The 12,354-nt window shown below is 40.0% G+C and overlaps 1 protein-coding gene across 2 annotated transcripts in view; it reads right to left on the bottom strand.

Moving 5' to 3' along the window:
* Positions 1–12,354, bottom strand: part of LOC150081499 (heterogeneous nuclear ribonucleoprotein F-like) — a 210,699-nt gene that overhangs the window by 29,747 nt on the left and 168,598 nt on the right. For both annotated transcript variants that reach the window (XM_090379334.1, XM_090379335.1), the window contains exon 10: positions 435–617. In XM_090379334.1, the coding sequence (XP_090235460.1) occupies positions 435–617 (183 nt within the window). The remainder of the gene's footprint in view (positions 1–434; positions 618–12,354) is intronic.

Genomic DNA, 12,354 nt, shown 5'->3' with positions numbered 1-12,354 from the left:
CGCACTGCCGCTCCTTCCCACCTGGCTACGGAGGCGCCCTACGTTCTTCCTTGTTAATAGTTGATGCATTATATTTCTCTGTAATTTCTATCTTTTCCATGAGGAACCACATCCATTCATTTTTTCATCATGAATTCCAAACTGAAAAATTTTTAACAAAGTATATAGAAATTCCAAGTGCAATGTTGATGATGCTTTAAAAAAAATTATACTGATGTACACAACTAATTCTTACAAACAAAATGTTACTCATATGTATTGAAATTTATAAATGTGGTTTCTAGCTAATTTATTTTTGACAGTTTTCTAACAATCTGTTTCGTGCTGGCTGGTAAAACTGTTCTAGAAATGCAAATATAATTAGTAACTGAAATCAAACCCAACTGGTAGGTAATGAATAAAAACTCAATTGAAATGTTTATCTGTTAACATACCTCCAAACTGTGTAGGTGAAAAGCTCCTACCACTCATTCCATTTCCCATACTTCCACCATATCTCATTCCTCCACCAATATTACAATCAGAATCAAAAGGTCTATTTAGCCTTCCAAATCCTTCCCCTGTATCTCCAACGGAACTCGGTGTGGAATTTAAGAACAATTCAATGTAACGATACTCTGTAAAGGAAAATTTAATAAAATATATTTTTTTGACCATGTAAATAGTAAAAAGAAAAAGAAAAAAAAAACACACACCATAAGTTCATTGCAAACCTTATTAACAAGGATGTGATACTTTTGGTTACAAATCTAGTCCCAGTTCAGTGTCATTTTTCTGAACACTTAATTAATCATTGAAGGAACTTTTGTCACATCATAAAACTGGAAGGTCCTGAACAGGACAAGAAAGGAGCTTCTTTGACCCCCCCCCCCCCTTTGGAACAACTCATATGAGTTATTTGGAATACCACAGAAGGCACTGATGTCCCCAATACACCTCCCAAACTTTGCATTCAGTTTGAAAGATGATATGGCTTATTTTTCTGTAGAACACCAAAAATTATAGTTCTTACGAACAGTTATCACCTCAATGGCTATCTGGTTAATCAGAAGCATCCTGACTTGCTTACAACGGCCAAAGCGTGAGTTCTTATGGAATAGGGCAATCCAAAATTTGTGCAATGAAGTAATTAAAAAAAATAATAAATATCGAAAATGTCCACCTTCTTTTGTAATACATGGACTTTTTTCCTCTTATCTGACGACACCTGTAATGTTTCAATGTCTGTGCTCACATTTTCATGTGTACGGACTTTCAGATCCTCCAACGAACGGGGATTATTTTTGTACATTTTACTTTTCAATGAGTCTATTTCAACAAGCAAATGACTATCATCAAAAATGTCTCAGCATCTCCACTGTTCTGTTGGCAGTGTGACAAGTCTTGCTAAACAATCAACAATGAGTGTATTAAATCCCACTATACATTTCTGTTAACTATATTCTCAAAGACAGAGTCCAATCACCTGGCAACATAAGGATTTTAATTTTTCCATATACTGCCATTTAACTATTGACATAACCACCAAAAATGAAACCAAGCTTCATAGCTGAAGAAAACATGGTCCAAAATGCAATAATTTTTCTATAGTAAATTCATACACTGCATTAGTATGATAAGGTGAAGGCCAAACTTTTCAATAATCCCTTGCACACCATTTTGTAATGCAGGCCTTCCTCAATAAGTTCTGAGCAACAATAAACAATTAACACCTTAAAAGTTTTTTTTTTTTTTTTTGATTGGCAATGGAAGGCATCCAGTTCATTTTTGTCACGAATGTAACATGTTTCACAAAAAGATGGGTTACTAATCTCTCTCACACATTCACACACACACACACACACACAAAGCAGTGTCAAGGCAGGAAGTATACAGCGGGAAGCTGTAGCAAAAGAAAGGTTAGGCTTTAGTGAAGCATTACTGCTTGACTGAAAATCATATTAAAAAGTCAAGCTTTACTGCTTAACTTTTTAACATGATTTTCAGTAATAACTTTTAATTCTCATATCAGAAAAACCAGAAGTTTTACTGTTATGAAAGTGTTCTTACACTAGTTTGTCCAGTTTTTTATTATTTAAAAAAACTGTGAACTAAGGATTTAAAAGACTGCCATTTCAGTCTTTAAAATTAGACTTTTGAATGTCAGTCCTTTTAACAAGTTTCTTCTTTTATTTGTTCAGAAATATCTTTTTTTTTTTCTCTTTGCCCTTCTCTGTACTTGTTCCAACAGCTCTACATCTTTCCTAAAATGAGACCTCCAGAAAGGCAGTACTCAAGACCACTGACTTATATAAACAAGGGGATAACCACCTTCTTATCTCTGCTAGAAAAATTCCTATATATCATTCCTAGACCCCATGAGCTACTCTTGCAGCCTATGTAACTAATGTATAGGTTTGCACCATAGCATCATGGATACTTGCCCACCCACATGATGAAGAGCCAACAAGCTCTAAAACGTGCCGCCTGGGTGGTGGTGGTATCTGCCAAGAATAAGTAACAGTAGTCTTCTCCACTGGTGAAGCGTTACTTATTCGAGGTAGAGCAATATCATGGCAACTCGTTGTGAAGGCTGTTGTTATTTGTTATTTGGTTTTTAGGAGCATTAGCAACTAAGGCCATATTGCTCCGGGATATGCGGTGGTCATTCCCTGAATGACCTTTCCGCATCCTCCGTATTTGGTGGTGACGGGCTCGAACCCCGGTCTAATCAAGAAGCGTGTGCTACGCACTGCTGCTCCTTCCCACCTGGCTACGGAGGCGCCTAGTTGTGAAGGCATTCACAATATGAGATATACTTAAATGATGCCAATTTGCAACTACGTAGTAGTTGGATACGTATAAACATGATGCTATAGCACAAACTTATGTCAGTCAACTTCTTCATAAACTGATGCTACTGCCCTAAACAAATTATGCAATTATCAATTACTGCATACCATCAGGCATCTCTCATATTGTGGAGTTATACTTCGCAACTGGGTTGTCATCATTGCAACAGGCCCATCCACCGATGAGTGAATAAGCTCTAAAATGGCACGGTCTGGGTGGTGGTATCTGAGGAGAATAAGTAACAGTAGGCTTCTTCATTGGTGAAGCATTACTTATTCGAGGTAGTACGGTAGTGCAATATCATGGCAACTCGTGAAAGCATTGATATGGGGGGGGGGCCCTAAAGTAGATGACATTGTAGAGCAAATATCATCTCTTCTGGGAGAGAAAAGATGATTTTGCACTGCTTCTGTTGGAACAAGCAGCAGCCTGGTAAGCAAGGTGTCAGATATCTCGAGACCTGCTATGAGTTCTTGTGACCAAGCAAGTATGTGGGCTGTGTTAAGAACACATCACCCAGAAGGTGCCGCCATCTGGGTGGTGGTATCCACTGAGAATAAGTAACAGTAGTCTACTCCGTTGGTGAAGCATTACTTATTCAAGGTAATGCAATATCATGACAACTCGTTGTGAAGACATTCACAATATGAGATATACTTAAATGATGCCAATTTGTAAACATGATGCTAGAACACAAACCTATACATCATTTGAGGGCCTTAACCCTCAAATAATCTCACCAGAATGGAGAGTTAGCAAAAGTGTTCCTCTACTTTGGGGCATTTACTTCTCTGCACTAGTCTAAGGCATGACTCTAGTCTAAATTTAATTTAAAAACAACACACTAAACTAAGAAATCGAAAAGAATAACATTACAATAATCCTGCTTATTTAACGGCAGTACACACTATGATCTTTTAGATTACATTAAACAAAGTGATAGTTGTGTAATTAAGACATTGTATTGCTATAATTTATAGTTTATAGGATTCTTCTGGTTCTGATTATACTTCTACAAACTACATAGAAAAATCTTCCAAATCTTTACTCATATCAATACAGCAAATTTCAAATGTTCGTATCGAAACAACAAAATGGGAACAGAAGTCAACTAATGAACAAACTCTCCAACTGAATCAAAGAATCACAAATAATAACTAAACTACTGATCTTAAATCAAAAGCGACAAAAAAAAAAATAAATAAATAAAAATAATTTTTAAACAATAAAGAACATTCCACTTAGCAACTCACGAGAAGGCTTCAATTCCAGATAGCCCCCATCTCTCTAAAATTCTGTATTTCTTCAAGTATGAGCTCAAAACAAGAACAGAACATTTTTTATGGTAGTCTACTGTCTTACAGAGAGAGAGGTAACAATTTTCCTAGATGTGAAAGCGGGCCTATATATCACAGGATGCTCCTTCTTAGCCAACTGTTTAAACTGCATGGAGAATTTCATGTCTGACTGAATCAACCCCTAAGTATTTTTCATCCTGGACCACTTTTAATTCCACTCTCCCTACTCAGTGGTTAATCTTTTGTGGAACACGACCCATAAAAAATTGACTGTTTGAGACCATTTTTTTTTTGGGTCATGGAACCTCTGTGGAGAATCTGATGAAACCTATGGAACCCACTCCACAAACACACACACATGAAATTTTACACAAAATTTATTTTATTCCATTAGAAATTAATTTCCTTTACACAGACAAAATATTAAAAACAATCTATATAAGGAATAATGTTTCTTTTCTTCTCTCCCTCTCTCTCATAATTGCTTTTCATGTAAAAATTAAGCTACTTTCCTGAAATAAAAATCAAAATAAATCTAAATTCTGCAAATAAAACCAAAAGTAAACTTTATTCTTCCAAAAAAAAAAAAAAAAAACCCACACACAATTGTTCAATTATGGTACAGCCCCATGAAAGCAATCTCAAAAATAATGAGCCAGTGTTATTATAGCTAAAAATGTGCAATTTTCTGTATCGTCCTAAATAAAGACAAATTTTTCTTGGTATGGTGTTTGAAATTTTTTGTGGCTTTCCTAGATATATTGTATTTGATAGTATGAACCAGAGCTATAATGCTCAGTATGTTCTACATTGATATCAATATTTGTAAAAGAATAAGAGAAGTTTACGTAGAACACTTCTGCAGAAATGTTCTACGTATCATATTGAGGTAAACTTCTCTTATTTCTTTACAAATATAGATATATTGTATATAAGGACCTGTCTGGATCAGGGCCACTGTGTGTGTGTGTGTATGACTGTTTCAAAGCATTGAAATACTAATGTAACTTGTTTTAAGGCAAAGTGTTTTCTGTTGTGAGCATAAAAACTAGTGCATTTTAGCTACAAAAGGAATTCTTTGTCTGTTTATATTTCAAGTTTCACGTGCTTTTAGACTGTATGTACCTACAGATGTGAATTAGGGTTTTGAAGATGTAATCTTTTTTAAAGTAATACAATACCAACTCATTGTGAAGGCAAAGTTCATTATGCTATGATCATAAAGACTTGCAATTGCATTTTGTCTGTAATTTAAATTTTACTTGCTTTTAGTCTGTAGTTATTTAATAAATGGGAGATTAACCTTTTAGCAAGGATATTCATCTGAAAGCAGTTCAATACCTGTACAACTTATGAGGGAAAACTTTGTTCTACTGTGAGAAAAAAAAAAAAAAAAAAAAACCTTTTGTCTATTTCACAGGCCCCCTAATATCCATCTATGGACCACAGAATAAGAATCCCTGACTGAGGAAACTCCTGGATTTATGTTTCTAGGTACAAACTTAACATTCAGAAGCATTAAACTGCAGTTGCCATTAATCATTCTGAAGCAAAATGGCCTGGTTCTTGTTATCACCCAACTTCCTTCCTTTAAATTATTAGCCAACTTTGACAACTTGCCCTGCATTCCGTAACTAACCAATGTCATTAAGAAGGATGAGAAAGAGAAATGGCTGAAATACTGATCCCTAAGGGCCCTACTTCCTACACTGATCCACCCTGTGTAATGCCCATTTATGACTAATCTCATTTCCTAACTTTTAACCAGACCTTGAACCAATTAAGGTTCTTGCCAATTTGTTCCAGCTAATTTGTTGGAAGCCTTTTGGATTAACTCAAGGTTTGAGGGATTTGGGGGGGTGGGGGAGAAAACGAGTAATACAGACATGAATTTATTTGGTAATATGGGTCAAATTAATACCCAGACACATTCATGAATTCTTGTTCATTGCCACAAAAGCCAATGTTTGCAAGGTGTTCTGAGAGAAACAATGTTTCAAATGAGTAGGAAGATAAATTACTTCAAGAGGTGCGAGGGCTGCAAAGCATAAGACATTAAGCTGTAGACATTAAGACCCTACTACTGTAGAGTCTTAATGTCTTAACTCCGCCACGGATGGTCCCAAGCCCGGCTGCGAAAGGAGGAGGGTGGTCATCCTGCCGAAATGACCAGAACCGGGAAACCGGGGAAACTAGGCAAGAAACCGCATGAAATTCAGAACAAGCTTTTACAACAATGTTACCACATCCGGGGTAGCCGATGCGCCAGCACTGGGGACCCAGGGTGCTGGTGTGAAGTGGACCACTGGCCACAGAACAAGCTCTTATAACAATGTTACCGCATCCGGGGTAGCTGATGCGCCAGCACTGGGGACCCGGGGTGCTGGTGTGAAGTGGACCACTGGCCACAGAACAAGCTCTTAACAACAATGTTACCGCATCCGGGGTAGCCGATGCGCCAGCACTGGGGACCCAGGGTACTGGTATAAAATAGACCACTGGCCATAGCAATAAGCTTACTACGCCGAAAAGGGCAATTAACATTGGCAAATGGAATGTTCGAACGGGGCACCACGTGGAACAAAAGGAAATCATTGCCCAAGAACTACTTAGGTGCAAGGTATCAATCGCAGCATTATCCGAATTAAGGCTCACCAGGTCTGGAACGATGATCATCCAACCACCAGCACTTAACGAAGCGGTTATGCTATTCTACTCTGGTGGTGAGAAACGAGAAGCAGGAGTGGGCTTTATGGTCGATGTTCAGGCCACCAGTAGTGTGATCGCTTTCCAACCAATATCGGACCGCCTGGCAGTCTTTACTGTCAAGGGCACCATCAAGACTCATATTATCTCCGCCTATGCACCAACTGAGACTAGCCTGAATTCGACCAAGAATGACTTCTACAACCAGCTCCAACATACGCTGGATTCAATTCCACAGATAGAAGTGATCATCCTCGCAGGGGACTTTAATGCCCACATTGGCATGGACAGATCTGGTTGGGAAACAACAATGGACTACGCTTGTTGTCCTTTGCCGCATCTAACAACCTGATCATCGGAAACAGCTATTTCCAGCACCCTCAAAAACATCAACTTACATGGCGAAATCCATCTGGCAAGGACTCAGCAATCCTGGACTACATTCTGATCAACACCCGATTTCGCTCATCACTCATGGACGTTCGTGCCATGAGGGGACCTGATTGCGGATCTGATCACTACCTCATCCGGGCTAAGGTGCAGCTCAAATTACGGCATGCAAAAAGGTCATCTCGGTCAGCCAAGCTGGACTGGAGGCAGCTAATGAATGCTGCCAACAAAGAAGCATATCAGATCGCCCTATCCAACCGCTTCGAGATGCTAGCCGTGCCCAAGGATATAAATGAAGAAGAAAAGCAGATCTCTGATGCCATCCTGGAATGTGCCAAGCCCCTATGTCCACCTGCCCGACATCGAATACAACTATGGATATCAGACGAGTGCCTCGACCTCGTGGACAAACGGAAACAGGCAAAGTTGGTCGACTTTGAACGGTACCGGAAGCTAAACCGAGAAGTCCGACAGAGGATGACAGCGGAAAGAGAAGCATACTGGAACCAAGTGGCAGATGATCTTGAAGTGGCGGCATCCAAGAACGAGTACCGCACCCTCAGATGTCTGAGTGGAAAGACCAAATTGACCAGTGACAACATCAAGAATGCTGATGGGACCTTCGTGCGATCACCATCCGAACGCCCGCAATGGTGGAGTGAATTCTTCAAAGCATTGTATAATCACGACCCACCTCAGGGACCGCCAGAAGCCGCACTATCGATCGATCCCCCTGAAGTCTCCATGGTCGATGTTGAGCCTACAGTAGAAGAAGTGAAAGCAGCCATACAATCCCTAAAGAATGGCAGAGCACCAGGAGTGGACCAAGTCACCACAGAAGCGATCAAAGCCGGGGGAGATGTACTGCTTCGCCGACTACACACTCCTCAAAACCATCTGGTGCATTGAACAAATTCCGCTAACATGGAGGAAAGCCATTATCGTACCGATCCACAAGAAAGGTGATAACAGGGATTGCAAGAACTACTGTGGCATCAGCCTCCTTTCCATCATCGGAAATGTCTTTATGAAGATCATCCAGTCAAGGCTGCAAAAACATCGCGAGCAAACCAGTCGAGAAGAACAGGCGGGATTTAGACCCGGGCGAGGATGCTGTGATCAAATCTTTGCCATCCGTCAGCTGATGGAGGAGAGGATCCGGTGTGGACAGCGAACCGTCATTGTTTTCATTGACTTTAAAGTCTGCTTTCGACTGTGTCCATTGGCCTGCCTTATGGAAACTACTAGAGGTCGAACATGTACCTCGAAAAGTCATCACACTCCTCCAAACTGCATACAATGGATTAACCAGCCAGGTGCGCATCCAGAACAATTTATCTGAGGAATTTACCATCCAAACTGGAGTCCGCCAAGGGGATGTAGCCTCCCCGTTGCTTTTCAACATCGTGGTCGACGCCATTATGAGGCAAGCATTCAGAAACAGATGGGGCATACAATATGACAAAGATCACTATGTGACTGACCTGATATTTGCCGATGATAGTGCTATCTTTGCTGGTAACGACTCTGAAGCCACGGACATCCTCTACGACATTGCCCGCATTGCCCGGCCATATGGTTTGAAGATCAATGCTGATAAGACAAAGGCCCTGACAACAGATGGGTCGCAAGCCACCATCTATCTCGAAGGCGTCCAGATCGAGCAAGTGCAGGACTTTAAATACCTTGGGTCGCTGGTCCAGGAGAAGAAAGTTGCATCCATCATGGAAATCCACAGCAGAATTGGACAGGCAGCCACTGCGTTCGCCTCACTCAAATGGTGTCTGTGGAAGAGGACCGACATTTCCTCAAAGACTAAAATCCGACTCTTCCGGACTATGATCCTGCCCATTCTCCTTTATGGATCAGAAACATGGATTTGTCTCAAGCGAGATTTAAACGAACTTGAGGTATTCCAAATGCGATGCCTGCGGCAGATTTTGGGCACCTCACTTCGTGACCACATCACTAATGATACCATCCGCGCCAGATGCCAACAGCAACCAACCATTGCCGACCAAATCCAGAAGCGAAGGCTTAGATAGTTCGGCCACGTATGTAGAATGGGTATGAACAGAATACCATCCACACTCCTTTGGAGACAACGACCCACCCAATGGAGCATCCAACGGACCGCGCCTAGGAAAACGTGGGCCAAGCAAGTGGAAAATGACTTGAAGAGCCAATGTCTCGACCTTAACCAGGCCAGGACTGACGCCATGGATCGTAAAGTATGGAAGAACATCACAGAGCAAGTCCGAAACCCTGCGGCACCTCCAGCAGCATACTGGTTGCGTGGCCAACCGCCTCCCCCAGCTGCCAGCTAAGGACCAAGAAGAAGAAGAATGTCTACAATAATGTCAGGAGTGCTGTCAATAAAATGAGTGAATCTGAACTCCCAGTTAGGACAACTAATGCTGACAAAGAACTAATGGCAAATGTGATGCCATCTAGAAATTGGGTATAAGTTTCACTATGGTATGTACGATTTATTTAGGAAGGGCAGAGAAGACAGAAGGGGGGTGAGGCTTCTAAAGACCAGAAGATTGTAAAGATTATGACGAGAGTTTTTACATAGGAGCATTTTAATACATTTGGTGAATCTGAAGTACTGATTAAGGCATCAAATGCAGACATTGTAGGAATAGCGGAAACATGGTGTCATTCAGACAGGACAGGTGCATATTGATAACCACTCTAGTCTTCTTCCACTTGACCATCCCTTTATCCACAGCAGTAACTTGCTCTTAGTTAAGAAGCATATCAAATCTAAGACAGTGCATCCAGTTGATATGAGTAACTAGGCAATGTTGAGTTTGGTGTGATATATGCACTAGGAAAATAAAATCGAGAGTAGGAGTGTTATAGGCCTAATGACTGTGATGAGTATACCAAACAGCCCCTTAACAAATCCATGTTGCATTTGCAGTATAATTGCATGCTTCTCCAAATGGCCAGCATATCAGAATGTCTCACAATGGTGGATTTTAACTTTCCAAATGTTGACTGGAATTTTTGTGGGTTGGCCACTCACAGACTAGCAAGACTTTTGTGGATTTATTGGATGACTGTTTCTATTGCAGAATGTTACAGAGGCAACAAGAGGAAGCAATACTCTTGATCTGGTTATCAGCAGTGATTCTTCATGCAAGAAGAATCTGCAGGTTAAAGACCCACTAGGTGATAGTGATTACAGTGTAGTAATGTGGAACCTAAAGACATAATTGCTGTCAAGAGTAAAGGGAAAGGTTTTTGCTTTTGTAAGGGTGACAACAGTGGTCTCAGACAGTTTCTAACTTCTGTGCAGTGGGGCCAACTGATGATATTACTAACAGAAAATTCTAAATGGGAAGTAGCAGTAATGGAAAATTACTACTACTTCCCATTTAGAAAATTACTAGATCTCTCAGAAAGAAAAAAAAAAAAAAAAAACCCCAGTTCACCCTTCTGTACCCTCTAGAATTTGTCTAGTTCTCCCTTGAATTATTCAACCCCTCCACACATCTATCTTGCAACCGTTCTTCCTCAACTTGAATTTATGCCTCCTCATGTGATAACCCCAGGGGCTGAATGTTAATGGCATTCTTCCATTTGCTAAGATTACACACGAGGGGGCACAAATTCAAGTTGAGGAAAATTAAAGGTGCATTTCTGATATTTGGCCATAGGTCCAAAAATCACAGTAATGTCTCTGACCATTCCTATCAAGATAATCATATATACTGTATCCTTAACCACAGTCTCCATGATCTGTTCCAACCACTGCAGTCAAACTTGCTAGTCTACAGCTGTACATCATGTCTTTTCTCAATGATGATCTCATTACATCTTCAACAGGATGATACCCTCACAAGCAGCTCTTTTTAATATAACAGAATGTAAAGCATCTAATCTTGGAGCCCTACTTTTTGTTCAATTTCAGCAGTTATTCCCACAGAATGTTCTCTGGGATTGATATACCACTTAATTTACAGCAGTCTGATTCCTTGTCATTGTTCCCCAATGGTTCAAACAATCTCTCATTCATAAAGATTGTTGCAAAGTATCTATTCAACTCCTCACCCACTTCTGCTGGGCTTTCTGACTTTTCCACTTCAATCAAGTAAGGGGATCCTATTTAATTCACTCTCTTCTTTTTTGTGTTCACATATGAAAAGAACTCAGTGTGTCCATTTTTAGTGCTCTTTGCTGATTTCTTGTATCTCAGATTTCACAGTCCTACCCCAGTGGTTTTGTTACATATAAGATTATAATACTCAAAATTCAGTATCTCACAACAGTCTAACTGTCCTATGCTTTTTTTCTTTTGCTCAATTCTTAACCTCTCTGGTCATCCACTTGGGCCTCTATCTTTTGCAATCCCTTGAACACTTGCCATAATGAATTTGTATCCGACAGCATACAGTTGTCTCTCCAGTTAATAGAGCCCAAGAAATGCTTCAATCCACCATAGTTACCTTCTCTTGAAATTGAAGCCTTCCCCTTTTCTCTTAACCACAGACATCTTTGGATACTAATCATTTTAGATTACTGTCACAAACTGTTGCTTGTAGCTCGTTGTACTATACTTTCATCAACATGTTGGAATAAATAATTATCCAGATGACTCAACAATCTGTTTTCTCATGGTGTATTGTCAGTCCTCAATTTCCAATCAAGGCAGGTTGCCCATAAGGAAGCAATCTCACTTGGCTGCCCATTCAAGTTGCTGAAGACATTTTTGCCACTTTCCCCAGAATCGTAAGTCTTCTATCATACCCTGACTTTTACCTTCCCTTTACAAAAAAGTCTTCTTGCACCACATAAACTCAACTTCTATCTGAACTTTATCTGATTCTGGGTACAGTCCAATTGCTTCCAAAGAGCTTTTGATGAGAAGCTTGACCCTCCCTGACTTTCCCTATCTCTCCTGAACACTGTATATTTACCATAATGAAATTCTTCCCTTATTTCCAAATGGCATTATGTCTCTGTGGTCCTCTATCACCACTCATTGCTCTAATTAAAGCTTTTTATTTATTTATTTAAATTCATTTACAATACTACCAGCATTAATATATAGACAGATTATGTAATTTTGTATATGGTAGTATTAGCATCCATTTCAATGTTTCTTTTTATGCATAAG

Source organism: Mastigoproctus giganteus, chromosome 8, assembly GCF_048544385.1.
Source record: "Mastigoproctus giganteus isolate SK-2022 chromosome 8, ASM4854438v1, whole genome shotgun sequence".
Classification (NCBI taxonomy): domain Eukaryota; kingdom Metazoa; phylum Arthropoda; class Arachnida; order Uropygi; family Thelyphonidae; genus Mastigoproctus; species Mastigoproctus giganteus.
Note: the sequence above shows the minus strand (reverse complement) of the source record. Positions and strands in the feature narration are given on the sequence as shown.